The 14727-nt window shown below is 42.6% G+C and overlaps 4 protein-coding genes across 4 annotated transcripts; 2 read left to right on the top strand and 2 right to left on the bottom strand.

Annotated features, from left to right (window-relative positions):
• Nucleotides 1-253: 253 nt before the first annotated feature.
• C922_05202 (hypothetical protein) lies at nucleotides 254-1378 on the top strand (the record flags this gene model as incomplete). The annotated part of the gene is made up of 1 exon (XM_008820774.1): nucleotides 254-1378. One exon carries the CDS (start codon nucleotides 254-256, stop codon nucleotides 1376-1378), a length of 1125 nt encoding a protein of 374 aa, XP_008818996.1.
• A 471-nt stretch (nucleotides 1379-1849) lies between these two features.
• On the top strand, nucleotides 1850-3571 carry C922_05201 (hypothetical protein; the record flags this gene model as incomplete). The annotated part of the gene is made up of 1 exon (XM_008820773.1): nucleotides 1850-3571. The coding sequence occupies one exon, from the start codon at nucleotides 1850-1852 to the stop codon at nucleotides 3569-3571; it is 1722 nt and encodes a 573-aa protein (XP_008818995.1).
• A 1300-nt stretch (nucleotides 3572-4871) lies between these two features.
• C922_05200 (DNA-directed RNA polymerase III subunit RPC2) lies at nucleotides 4872-9197 on the bottom strand (the record flags this gene model as incomplete). The annotated part of the gene is made up of 1 exon (XM_008820772.1): nucleotides 4872-9197. The coding sequence occupies one exon, from the start codon at nucleotides 9195-9197 to the stop codon at nucleotides 4872-4874; it is 4326 nt and encodes a 1441-aa protein (XP_008818994.1).
• Nucleotides 9198-11463: 2266 nt separating this feature from the next.
• On the bottom strand, nucleotides 11464-12990 carry C922_05199 (translation initiation factor 5; the record flags this gene model as incomplete). The annotated part of the gene is made up of 1 exon (XM_008820771.1): nucleotides 11464-12990. One exon carries the CDS (start codon nucleotides 12988-12990, stop codon nucleotides 11464-11466), a length of 1527 nt encoding a protein of 508 aa, XP_008818993.1.
• Between the last annotated feature and the right edge of the window lie 1737 nt (nucleotides 12991-14727).

Below are 14727 nucleotides of genomic sequence, written 5' to 3'. Positions count from 1 at the left end.
CAAGAAAGAAAAAAAAAAAAAAAAAAAAACACCCCATTGGGAGAAGGCCGAAATGTACGCTAAAATACTTCTACATATGTGCCACAACGTATAGATGTGCATGCACAACGACGCCTTGCTTCGAACTTTTCATCCCACTCATAATAAATTTACCCACTCGCACGCAGTGCTGCCAAGAAAAAAAAAAAAAAAAAAAATACACCCTATCCCCGTGCCGCCACAAAAACAGCATCGACTCACACAGTTACACACGATGAACAGTTGCAATTTCGCGAAACTGGCCGAGTTAAGGAAACCCCTTGTTATAAATTTCCCCCAAACGACATACATACCAACGTTAAAAAGGAAGCTCAGACAATTCAGCACAATGAGAACGCACACGTGTAAACATCTTATCGAGACGAACGAGCTCCACAACCTTATAAAGAACAAAATGGAGCATTTGCTGTTTGACACAAGCTGGTACAATATCAGGCAGGGGGAAAAAGATAAAAACTCCTTTGATGACCACGGTCAGGTAGAAAGAATACAAGGAACCATCTCCTTCAATTCGATAATTACCTCCAATGAAAATCCCAATTTTTCTTTTTTCTTCCCAACTCAAGAAGAGTTTTTCTCCTACCTAAGAAAGCTACTCGTGGAAAGTCCAGTAGACATAAAAATAAATACACTAGAAAACGTTCCTGTAATTCTTTACGAAAAGGAGGAAATATTTTATGCCCCCAGAATTTGGTTCATGTTCAAATTGCATGGATTCCAAAATGTGCAAATTTTAAATGGCGGCTTGAATAAATGGCTCAATGAGGAAAGAGACGTCATGGAAACAGGTGCCTACGCAGAGGGGGGTGGGCATGTTCCCCAAAGTGGCAAAATTGTGCAAGTGAACAAAATGATAAAAGAACATGTAGAAAAAAACAAAAAACAAACAAGTGAAAATTGGAAAAAAAGTATATACCATTATGATGATATACACAATTTCGTCACCGGAAGGAAGAAACAAAATGATGACATGGAACACTTTGTTCTTGTGGATACGAGGCCAAACAGCTCCTTTAGCGCGCTGTTGCCCATTAATGAGAAGGAAAAAGTGGACAATTTCATTCCCTTTTCAGTTAACATACCTTATCATCATTTTATTAGCAGTCATGATGAGAAATATAAATTTTTTACCTTTAAAAATGAGTCCGAAATAAAGAACATTTGTGACCAGTATGATCTTCTAAATAAGCAGAAGACGGTCATATCGACATGCAACAAAGGAATCAGTGCCTGTGTTGTACTATTCCTTTTGCATCAGCTAAATAAGCCGCTCCACCAACTGGCACTGTACCATGGAAGCTTCGTCGATTACAAGTTTAGGAAGTACGCCCTTCAGTAGAAGGAGGTCTACGCGGTTGGCCATTCGTTTTGCTTTCTTCCTTTAGGTGGACAATAAGGGGACACCTCTTCTCCAAGATAGGTTTCCCTTCTTTGTTATCATCCCAGTGGAAGCGAAGCAACGTTGTCACGTTGTTACGTCGTTACGTTGTTACGTTTTTATGTTGTTATGTTATGTTTTTCTTTTTTCGTTCCTCCAACTAAACATTTGAAAGGGGAAACCCGAGTGTACATACAACACTTTTTTTTTTCTTTTTCTTTTTTTTCCCCACATGGGAAGAGTAAGCCATTACATAAAAACAAATATACACATTTGCATGTATCAACCCTTTCTCAACAACACTGAGAGAGAAACTTCCCCAGCGTGCACTCGTCTGGACGTCACCACGATGAAAACACTTGGAGGGATATATTTTTGTCCCCTCGTCTTTGTTGTCCATTCTATTGTGTGTACATTACTGTGTATGCCAAAATGAAAAACAACAAAAGTAAGGGGGGAAATAAAAAGAAAGTCGAAACGGCAAAGGGCGGAGGTATTTCTAAGGATGCGAATCCGGACTCCCCAAAAATTGCCCTCCAAAATGGGGGCAGTAGAGACGAGCAGAAAGGGGAATCCAGAGAAGGAACCCATGAAGAGATAGCTCAGCAGGAACACCAAAACAAACCTCGCAATGGTCATCAAACTGCAGATGATAATTTTGAAGGGGCTAAAATGATAAGCGCCAGCCCATCCTCCGTGTGCGCACCTATGGAGGTGCCCCCCTCAGGGAAAAAAGTGGAATACCAAAAAAAGGGAAGCAATAGGAAGAAGGCTCAAAAAGGAAAGGCGATCATCAAAAACCGTGCCACTACCGCTCCCACTACCGCGGGTGATATGAATAGGGGGAGCGAAAAACAAAGCAGTAATAACAAAAAGAGGAATAAACCGAGCAGTGGGAGAACCCCCAAAAAGGATGAACGGAGCGGTGAACAGAACGTCAACCCAGGGGAAGACAGCAAAAAGGGGTTGAAAAAAGAGATACACCAGGAAGAAAAGAAAAAGATAAAAGGGGAGATTTCATACGAAGGAGCGCCCCCCATTAACGAACAACCAATCGTAGGTAGGAACTTAGTGCAAAGTAGCGGAGAAAGAAAAGCCGCAATCATCTCACCAGATCACGAAATTTTGGAGAGCGAAGCCAAAAGTGGAGCAGGTAAAAAGTGTGATGACCCCCACGTGGACTCGGAAAATGCCAAGGAAGTGAAAATAAATGCAAATAAAAAGAGGAAAATAAGCAAAAAAGGCGAAGCGGACGATCAAAGCGAAACGAGCAAGAAAGGCGAAGGGGGCGGGAAAAGCGGAACGACCAAAAAAGGTGCAGCAAGCGGGCAAAACAAAACGAATGAACAAGACGAAACGACCAAGCAGCGCGAAAGGAAGGACGACGATGGAACCACTTTACAGCCCGACACGATCAGTGACGAACGTAAGGGCCCCCCCGAGACAACCACCTTGATCGAAAAAAACCAAAAAAAAACTGCCAGCAAAAGCGAAGCGGAAAATAAACCAAAAGGAGCCAAAATTACCCTCAGCGAAGAGGAAACAAAAGAAAAAATTTACAAATATATGAAGCAAACGAATAGACCCTACTCAGTCATTAATGTGTACGACAACCTACACGGCACCATCAGCAAAAACGTCGTCCAAAAACTGATGGACGAATTAAGTACAGAAAAAAAACTGCAGTGTAAGGAGTATGGGAAAGCCAAAGTATATCTGGTCAATCAAAGGGAATTTAAAAGCCTAAATATGCAAGAAATGGGGAAATTAAAAAAGGACATTGAATTGATAAGAGAGCAGACTGAAGTGGCCAAAAATGATCTTAACCATTTTGTAAAAATAAAAAAAAAGTTAATTCAAGATTTAGAACTTGTGGAAAATGTAGATAAATACAAAAAAGAGTTCCAGCTAGTGGAGGAAGAAATAAAAATGTACGAGAAGGCAAACAAAGCATGCAAGCTAACTTCGGACGAAATTGACCTGATTAAAAACAAGCATGGCTACTTGCACGCCATGTGGCTCAAGAGGAAAAGGCTCTGCGTGGAAATCATTAAGTGCGTTGCCACCTTAACGGATAAGGACTCCAGGGGCGTCATCTTCCACTTGGGCATCGACGTCGACGAGGACGTGGTCCCGCCCAGCTTGTACTCCTAGAGTGGTAAAGCTGTGAAGCGGCACAGTGGAAAAGCGGCAGATTGATGAAGAGAAAGACTGTTAACGCAGCGGAGTGGTAAAACTGCAACACGGTTGAGCTGCTAATTTCCTAGCCTCATAACCTGCAAAGCGTTCATACCAATGCGACTCTTTCGCTGCTGCCCCCCAAACCGAGAGAAGACCATGCGCAGATGCAAAACTTAAACCGAAAAAATGCACAACAAGTTAGCCAGTTTGATTGCCCTGTCACTTCTATATGTATTTGCTGTGGCGATAACTTTCAATGAAGGATGAATTTTTTAGCCACAAACAGTTCCTTCTTTGTAAATTGCTTCCTAAATATTAGCTCTTCCGTGATGAGTACGTACACAAACAGAGATACATCGAGACATAGGGACACGCACACGTGCGTACGGAGATGTGTGGCCCCTTGGCCCCATGAATCGAACTAAAGAAAACCAAAGGGAGGGGAAATTTGTCAACTCTCCTCAATTACGCACAAAGAATAGTGCACCCTTTAAAATCGGTTACGATCATATCGAGGCCTAACCCGAAATCACGTCCTCGAAACAGAATTAATGAGACAAACACGGGTAATGCGGAAGGAACAACTCGCAATGATTTCATTACGGTTGCAAAATAGCATCGGGGGGAGGGGGATTTTCCTGACAACTTACCCCCTTTTGCAATACATTTATGGCATGTACTATTGTAGGGAACAACCACTTGTGCAAAGAGACACGTGAGGCTTCCTTTTTTTTTTTTTTAAATTTTAACAATTTCGGTGTTACTAAATTGTGGGCGTGAAAAAAAAAGATAAAGGAAAAAACAACAAACGGTAGGCGGCAAAATTGGGACACGCGGGAAATTTATTTTTTTTAGAAAATGGGAAAGCACCCACAGTGTACGGTAAAAACGTATGTACACTTTGACGAGCAGGAGTGATTAAGTCTTCGAAACGAATTGAGATAGGGGGAGGAAAAAGAAAAAATTCCATCATTGTAGATGGGAACAAGAGAAGTTATAAATGGGTTTAAAATGAGACAAATGCAAACTGAGCGCATATCCATTTGGCCATACGCTTGAACCGTGGATCCACTTCTGGAGGGTCCACCTATATGGGGTCTCTTCCATTGGCAAAAGAAGTTTCGTATTCACCTTCCTCGTTCTGGTCGCGCGGCTGGCGAATATACAACGCCGCGAAACAGACGACAGAGTGAAGTACAAAAAAAAAAAAAAGGTTAGCTAAACAGCACTGCACTGCTGTGCCCACGCCGGGGGGAAGGGGGGGAAGCCCAAACTACGTCTCCTTCACCACAATTTTGGGGAAGACATTCATTGTCTGCAGCTCCTGGAAGAGCAATTTGCACGCATAGGGCATCTTAACAAGAGCATTTTTGTCGCATTTCTGACAGAAGGTGCAGTATGTGTCGTAACCCATCATACCACAATCTTCACAGATGTACACATCACACACATCACTACTTAACATTAATCGCTCAAGTAACAAATTACTAACACCATAGGCTATTAAGCAATCTCTTTCCATTTCACCTAACCGTAATCCTCCTTCTTTGGACCTCCCTTCAGTTGGCTGTCTAGTTAGCAACTGTCTTGGTCCTCTAGCCCTAGCGTGGATTTTATCCTGTACCATGTGCTTTAACTTTTGATAATAAATGGGTCCCATAAAGATATACGTTTCTAACGGTTCCCCTGTCAATCCTGAGTACAGCAATTCTTTACTGGAGCAGTTGAAACCATATTTAAACAAAATGGACGCAATTTCCTCAAAGGGGGTGCCACTAAAAATGGATCCGTATTTTAATTCTCCATCTAGCACTGCTGACTTGGAGGCAACAAGTTCGAGGAGCTTCCCCACCGTCATACGCGATGGAAATCCATGTGGGTTCATAATCAGATCTGGACATATACCCGATTCAGTAAATGGCATATCTTCCTGATTAACTAGCAAGCCGACGACTCCCTTCTGACCATGCCTTGAGCTAAATTTATCCCCCAATTCGGGCAGTCTCGTTTGACGCATAATAATTTTGTAGATTTTTAACCCTTCTGCGTTCTCTGTAAAAATAATTTTGTCAATGTAAGATGGGTACACACTTTTATATTTAACTTCATTCAACTTTAAATCATTTAAATCGATTTTACTGATATCCTTCACGTGATCTTTGACATTTCTTGGTGAGTATTTATTTATGTAGACTTGTCCTTCTTTTAGCAGATAGCCAATGGAGACTACTCCGTCCACATCGAGCGCGTGATATTTTTTAATTTCTTTATTCTGGAACCTTTTCGGCTCATCCACGTTGGTGCCTGCGCCGTTTTCTACGTGGTCTCTTTCTTGCTTTACGTGTTGTCCCGGTGCGGCAAGCTGGTGTTCCTTCTCTTGGCGTTGCTTCTCCTGTGGCTGTTTCTCCAGGCGCTGCCTCTCTTGTCGCTGCTTCTCCTGCCGCTGCTGCAGCTTGCTGATGGCCAGGGGAGAGGGCAGGACCAGGTCGTTGGACCCGTTAAAGTAGTTCTTCAACTCCACGGCATGCTTCCTCAGAGACATACACCGTCCGAATCCCCGATCGATGGAGGATTTGTTCATGACGATCGCGTCCTCAATGTCGTACCCACAGAAACTCATAACGGCCACGATGGCATTCTGTCCAGCGGGCAACTTTTCAAAGTTAATAAATTCGATGGTCTTGGATTTTACTAGCGGTTTCTGGGGGTACACGAGCAAATACAGCAAAGTGTCGCAACGGACGAACTGATTATATCCAATGGCTCCAATGGCTTGCTTCCCCATTGCACATTGGTATGTGTTCCTCGGGCTCTGATTATGGTTTGGATAGGGAATCAGCCCAGCTACCACCCCCAATATTGTCAGAGGGTCTATCTCCAAATGAGTTGTATTAATAGAAATGTCTGACTCCTTTAGCGCGATAAGCAGATTGTTCTGTTCATTCACGTCTATCCACTCGATGACGGAACTTTTAAGTAAATCAAAAAAGTTAATGGTCCCATTTTCTAGTGATACAATATGCTCCTGGCATAATTTGGACTTCCCATTTTCTACAATTATCAATGGTCTGCACAACCTCCCACCATCGGTAGAAATGTAAATAGCTTTGTGCAAAAAATTATCATATATAGAAACGAATTGGCCAATTTTGCCATATCTTCTTAAGCACCTAATTCTCCTCATAAATATGCGTGGCTTCTTATGCACGCCTAGAAGTATCCCATTAAAAATGACGAAAAAGATCCCCTCTTTGTACAATTCCTCTCCTGTTAAGCTGTCACTGTCTTCTACCCCCAGGGTGTATAATATTTCGATTAGGTGTTCATTATTTTCATTGTCATTCGTGACATGTGTCATGAGTGCTAAATTTTTTACCAGTCCACACGATTCCCCTTCTGGAGTGTCACATGGGCATAGGACTCCCCACTGGGATGGTTGCAATGCTCTTGGCCCACTAACCTTTCTACCCTTTTCGAACTGGGAATTCAATCTGGTCATCATTCCGATGCATGCAATGAAGGATAAACGGGACAATACCTGTGACACTCCACTTTTCTCCATCTTAAACCTTTTAATGTTCCAATTTCCCGTCGAAATGGCCGCCTGCATCCCCCTTGTAATGATATCCTTTGGTAGGCTTCGAAACACATCCGGGTAAGTTTCATTTATATTCCCACTGTACTTGGACTTGGACGTGTAATTACTTTGCATATATTTGCTCAGCGTCTGATCTATCTGCTTCTTTAAGGTGAAATAAAATCGTTTGTATAGATCTTCGAACAGCAGAGATATTAGCTGCCCAGCTAGCTCCAACCTTTTGTTACCATAATAGTCTTTATCATCTAATTCGTTCTTATTATTTGCGCTATCTAGAACCCGTCTGATCATGAGACAGATGCATCTCGCTTTGTTTCTAAAATCATATTTATTCTTCTGCTGTATGTGAGATAGAAGAACTCTGCTTAGAAAATCCAATCCTTCTTCGATGATGTCCTTTTCATTTTTTACTTGCTTCTCCTTCATGGAACTGAAGAACCCCTTGGCTAGAAGCCTGGGCCTAATTTTTTTCCCTATGTAGAGCAGTGCATCTAAATTTGTCTTTATATTTTCGCTGTACAACTCGTACAGGGAGAGCAAAATTCCGTTGTGGTAATTTCGGTGCGATCCTATCATTTGAAATATTTCCTGGTCACTCTCGTACCCCATGGCTCTAAGGATAATACACACCCCGATGTCCTCAATGAAAGAGTTATGCTTTAGGTACAGCTTATTATTCTTATAAACGATGACACATCTACTTTTCGATTCCGCTGTCGTAGAGGTGATCGTTGCGCAGATATTATGTTTTATGTCCATCTCGACTATGATTCTATTTTTTGACAGCTGCTCCTGCATTAGAAGAACCCTTTCGGTTCCTTTAACGATGAAATACCCCCCAGGGTCATATGGACACTCACCCAATTTCATCAGCTCCTCTTCAGTCTTGTTATTTAGAATACATATGTCACTTCTCAGCATCACGGGCAGTCTCCCAATCTCCACATTGTTCTTTCTAATTATGTTGCTACCTTTTACATATTCCACATCTACATAGATGGGAGCCGAATAGGTTAGGTCTCTTTGCCGACATATCTGTGGAGTCAAATTGGTTTCTATCATATTTTCTTCAACTGACGGTCTCCCTACAAATATATCTAAAAACTCGACATAGAAATGCTCGTCTATATCCGATTTTAAAATCTTATTTGTGGTTGCATTCATTATTGTTTTTATTTCTTGCTTTATGAAATAGTTGTATGACTCGATGTGCTGCTTAACCAACCCCTTCACCTTTAAGTATGCTGGCAGCAGCTTCCATTTTTCGGTCAAATTTTTTATATCCTTCGATTCTTCATATATCTTTTTGTTATGTTCCCTACTTTTTACGACAAGTTCGGAGAAGTTGTCCTTTTCTGTGTTTTTGCTTCTCTTCGGGAGAGACTTAGGGCCATCAAAACGGATAGGGGCGTCAGAACAGATGGGGCCACCATCCACTGCTTCGCTCTTTACCCCCTCATGCACCCTACCGTTTGGTTTATTCTCCCTAAATTGGCCGAACGGATGCTTAACAGCTTCGACCTGGTTAACCGCTTCGGCGTGGTGGATGCCTAGCGCCAAGCCCAAGCCGTAGCCCTCCCCGATGTTATCCTGTTTTTTTACATTCTTCCCCAGAGAGGCGCTCCCCCTAAGGCTCCCTTCACTCACATTTTTATACTCATTTAAGTCGCCTACATGGGCGATGCTGCTTATCTCATCATCCGATTCGCCGATCTTTATTTTAAAATTTTCGTCGCTCCCCCCTTGGTCCTTTTGCCCAAGGATAAGCGGGTCCTGTTTGGTACCCTTTATTCTCTTGATTTCCATAACTTCCCTGACTCCCTTAACCTCATGGATTTCCTTTCGTTCCCTGCTCTCCTTCACCCTGTGTCCTGGTTGACCCTCCCCTTTGGCATCTGCAGGATTTCCCTCTATCGTATCGTCCACCTCGACGTTGTCTTCATTGTTCTCCTCCGCTTTTCCCTTCTCTCTTTTCGCCTTAATTCGTATGACCCCCTTCATGGTGGTGGTCCGCGGGCCTCAGTTTGGAAATTTCTCTAGAGCAGCTACCACTACGGCGCCTCCTCATGTGATGTCCCTCCAACACAGCCGCAGAAATAGATGTAAACTGACTTGGTGCGCCGACGCCTGCGTAATAGAGACACAGGTATACACCCCCTACGGCTACTTAACTGTGCCCCCCGTAGCATTCACTAAAATTCGCTAACTTCTGTTTGCGTACACGTAGGATTGCGGCGGTTTGGTTTACTCAATCATTTTGCATAATTTATAAGAAGTAGAATATTTTACTTATCTTTTTTTAAAAGAAATGGCTTGAGAATCTTCTCAGCTTTGCATCGCTCGCTCTGGTCACATGTTTTTCTCCCCTACTGCGTTTGAACTAGCCGAAATGAGAAGCTCTGCAAACGATCCGGGCTGGGATAAAACTGGTACGTTGGCTCCTACGACCAGCAGGTCATAACTGATAACTGTTTTATCCCTATTTTGTTATTAACAAAATGGATAAGGGGGTCAGAAAAAAAGAGGATCATTCTAACATGCATCCCAGCGTGCATAACCCACGTGCATACCAGGGCACATAATAGGTACATAATTTACACGTATGCGTGGTGGTATGGCTTGTGGAGCAGGTTTAGGAATGAACTTTCATCTGTCACAACTTTTCCATTTTTTGTTGTTTTTTTTTTTTTTTCCTACTTCATTCCATCTGTGCAATAAAATAAATTGGCTCTATTTTTCTGCCTACGCTGTAATTACCCCTGTGTTCGCACATATGATACAATTCTTCTTTTGCGGTTTCCGCTAGTGGGGGAACCACCGGGTTTGATGTTGATATATTGAGATCCTTTCGCGACGATGTGAAGGTAACACAAATGCATAGGGAGAAGAACACATGCCTTGGTGTTACGTCCGTATGAAATTATTGCCAGTCGCTGCTCCTTTCGGTGGTCCTCCCCCGTTGGTTCATTCTGGGTTGCGCCCTTTTGTCGCCTCCAATTTTCGCCCCAAATGGTTTACCTCTTTTCCAGGAGGAATAAACCTGGGACGATTTTTTCTTTTTTTCTCTCTCTTTCTAAACCGAGCACCCATTTTTCTCTGCAACATTTTTTTGCCGCCTTAGAAGAAAAAAAAATAAATAAATAAAAATAACCCCACTATGAGCTTTCCAAATGAGGGAAAAAAATATTTGGACTCGTGTGAAGGACGTTGGGTGAGTAATTATCCCAGTGCTCTTGGCGTAGGTGATGAAAAGTATAGCCGCTTCTGTTCATTTATAATCAGGTCTCCACATATACATATAAGCACTTTCATATACTGGCACAGATCATCCGCGGAGGGAGTGTTGCGATACTCCATTTTACCCCAAACGCGCCTCACAGTGTGAACAGTCCGACGGGAAAAACTGCCGTGTTAGCCAAAGTTTCTTCCACGCTCCAAAGAGGGATCATACATATGTCCACATAGCGACGCACAGGTGGATTTACATCTAGCCTAGATGCCATTCTTAACTCATCATCCTGGCACCGTCGAGTGAAGTATCCGTAGACTGAATGATAGGCAACGCCTTACAAATTTGAAAGAGAAAATGTTTAATGTTTGTCTTGCGCGACATGCAAAATGGAACGCGCAAAGTGGCATTCCAGGGGTGAACACAGAAAAAGGCTTCCCATGGATGAACCCATCCGTGGCGCTCTTGTTTTTTTTTTCCTCTCCTGCCTGGGGAAATACCCATTGGAGGCACATTTTGATGGTCGCTGAACTATTTCAGTGGCGGGAAAGAATATAACGTTTTGGAAAAATGAGTTCGCAATATGTTTATACAATTAAAAAAGTGGAGCATCGCTGGCCTCGCTTGGCGATGACATAACAGGGTGACAAGACTGCAGGGGATGGGACGCGCGGGCGGGCGCTGATCCCTTAGGCACGGACTGGAAAAAAGGGAAAAACTGCTAAGTGGGACACGCGGCTACAATACATTTGGAAGCACCCACGCACGAAAAGAGTGCCAGCTGGCGCATCGTGGAGCAATGCAATTATGCGATTATACGATTGTATGATTATACGATTATACAGGCAGCACAGGGTACAGCGTCGTGCGTGCATCAAATAAAGGTGTGGGGCGCGTGCCGTCGCTTGACTAATGTGTTAAAAAAAAAAAAAAAAAAAAAAAGCACCACCACGAAATAAGGGTAAAATGCACCTTTTTAAAATGGTCAAGATGCGCCTCTTCAAAATGGCCAAAAAACGCCTCTCCTAGACGTGCCGTTCAAATGGCATCAATGTCGATTTCCTCTTCGTCGCCCGTGTAGTTGATGCCATCTTTGGCATCCAAAAATATTTCTTCCTCATACTTTTCACTCTTGGAGTCTTCAAACGCCTTATCGTTATCGTCCGCAACTGCGTTGTCCACACTAGTCCCGTTCTGAATTTCCCTACTGTTGTCATCATTATTTCGCAAAGACTTGACTTTGTAGCTGGTCAAATTATTCACGGGGTTACTAACTTGGCTATCTTCCTCCTCGGACTCATCTTCATCAGAGTCGTTTTCCTTCAACCAACGAACGAAATGTTTCGCCATACATTTGCATTTATTGTAACACTCCAGGTAGTATTTATTTTTCTCGTCAAGGCTCTCGGAGCTGCTAGTCCTTTCAAACGAAGCCGTCGCAGAGCTGCTAACATCATACCGTTTAATAATATCCTTACTTTCTAAGACGTCATTGTTGTAGAGAACTTGTAGAATATAAGGGTAAATAATAAGTGCGTTCAGAGCCACCTTGTTCACATAATACTCCAGGGCGAGAAAAATGTCCGTAACGGAAACCGACGTGTCGTTGACCTTCTTTATATACTTAATATATTTTTGTAATAACTCTTTGGTTATCTGATTGTCAAACAATGCAGAGAGGCAAATATAAATTCTGCACTTGGAGTCAAAGCTCTGAGATACCTGCAGCACACGAAGTTCCTCACAAAAATCATTGTCACTTATATTTGGGAAAGTAACAAATAGGGTTCTCATCCTTTCGATAACTTCTTTAATTTCTACACTGTCAAAATGGAGAGATTCTTTTTCTAATACAAAATTTTCTTCCGTTTTGTTTTTCTTTTTATCTTTTTTCTTCGATTTTTTTTCCTTTTTAATGTTTCCATTATTCGTTGGATTATTACTTTTATCTGTGTCTAGTCCCTCTGTACTATCGTAATCTCCTCCGGAATGTAGCATTCCATTTTTCGTTTCTTCATTTTTGTCCCCCTTTTCTGCTAATCCTCCTTTGTCACTCTTTCCTTTGCCATTTTTCTCCACCTTTTTACTATCTTTCGTTTTTTTCTTTTTACTTCCAAGCGTGCTTATCTGGGGGGGGTTTTTAATCATGTAGGTGGCAATCTTGTGAGAATTATTTAGCTCGCCAATATTTCCACATGCGTTACACTTACAGATTAGGAAGCCTTTTTTAACGACGATGTCCGTTTCGGGTAATAGACAGTGGGGGCAGAGAACATACATTTCGATGAACTTGTCCAAAATATTCACTAAATCGTTTTCCTTGTGTGCACCATTTACAATTGCTTTTTCTTCATTCTCTTCAAATTTTACCATGGTTCCTAATTCACATCCGAAAAATTTCGTGGGGTACATCGGCGGTCTCTTCAGCGACCTCGCGATTTCTCCCATGTTTGCGATATTCGTCCTGATGCCATTTCCTCTTCCCTCAATTTTGGATATCAGCTTGGGCATCTTATAGCGGTAATTTGGATCGTTTCGATCCCGCGGGATGTTAATGTACGACATTTTCGCTCAGAGGTGGTCCGCTTAAATGAGTCCAGCTAACTTCTCCTCGTCTCTACACGTTCAGACTGCAATAGGGTGTATGCAGAGTGATGTCTTCGGCAAGTGATATGTTTAGCGACTGATCTGTTTGGCAACGTCTCCTTGGCCCCGCTTAAATTGTCCCCTTTTTTTTTCCTTTTTTTAAAGCGCTCCCGATTGGGTATCAATCTGATTCGACCCCCTCACGGAACGTACTTGTACAAAAGGCAACTTCGTGCGCAATTATGTGCAAATAAACTTCTCTGTGCACTTACACAAGAAAGCCTCCGTCACAGCGCAGCGCAGCTAAATAATATTCACAGGCTCTCCACACGCAAGGAATATCCCTTGTGTAAAAACTAATGCATACAACAAGGAAGGGGGGAGTAGGAAGAAAAGGGGTGAACAAGCACAAACATACAGATATAAATATAAATGTACATATGCACGTATATTCATTTCAGCTCAATGGTGTATCTTCCGGAAGGTGCTCACGGGTCATGGGCACTCCTCACCAGGGCACGAACTTATACGCATACACGTAAATAACTAACGCGGCTTTTCTCACGACACTTTGTCCTCCTTGGGAAGAGAACAGATAAGATGTATGTCACTAAACAAGCTCTGCGGTGCTGTGCGTGCTTATGTACATGCGCGTAACGGCTAAACATCACACAAAGATACATACAACTCTGATAAATTAACTCCAGCTTGCGGGGGGACAAAATGGTGACAATGAAAAGAAAGGGGAACTATACAGGAATATACGGAACCCGCAGCTATGCGTAACACAAAGGTACATAATAAGAATGTTGTGCTCTGTATGTACACTGAGTGAAGGAGCTAAAATGGTGAACTGCGAACTTCATAAATGGGCATTTGTCTCTCCATGGTGGAAATAAACAGAGGCGACACTTAGACGCACGCCGATGACTCAGTATGCTAATTGCAAATGTGGGTTATGCTCTACCCGCGTGGTGCATAAGGAACATAAAGTATCACAACATTTCGCATATAAAAAAATGTTCCCATTGGGATTTTCCGCTCTGATTTCCCGTGTGCATGTGTACCTATGTGTGCACGAACTTTTACGTACAGAAGGTGCCTGTGTAGGACTGCTAAAGGGGGTTCCTTAGTGCTGTTCAAACGAAATGGTATTTTCTTCCTATATCATTGTGTGTTGAGATGAATCTGTCGTTGTTACAGTATTTTAGACGGAGCTACTTTGCTGCTACTCTCCCTATGTGGACACTTTTTCCTAAGACGGCCAAACGATTGACCCATTCTATTCGGGCCGTTAAAACCGCTAAAACGCTAAACCATTAAAATGGCTCCGCTCCTGAGACGGGTCTCGTGTGTTGCCTAGCCTGATGGCGCCTGCCTTCGAATCACTGTTCATTCATCACTACTCATAAGTACTCGCTCTGTGTACCTCCTTATAAAATATTTGCTTCGAACTATTCGATGAAAAAAATTCATACATCTTACTTCTGGGCACAAACGATGTGAAAAATGGAGTCTTCAAACGGGAGTAAAACTACACATGTTCTGTGGACACCTCGGCACAAAAAAAAGGCCAGCTGAAGAAAACACAGATGATGATGGGGCGTATATATCTTACACAATACGACGTGCACACCGCTCACTAGGCCTCTAACTCCACGTCTCCCTTTATACCCATACAAAGTCTCATCATTAACTGCTGCACATAGATACGCT

This window comes from Plasmodium inui (genome assembly GCF_000524495.1).
Source record: "Plasmodium inui San Antonio 1 unplaced genomic scaffold supercont1.44, whole genome shotgun sequence".
Lineage (NCBI taxonomy): Eukaryota > Apicomplexa > Aconoidasida > Haemosporida > Plasmodiidae > Plasmodium > Plasmodium inui.
This window is presented reverse-complemented; position numbering and strand designations above follow the sequence as displayed.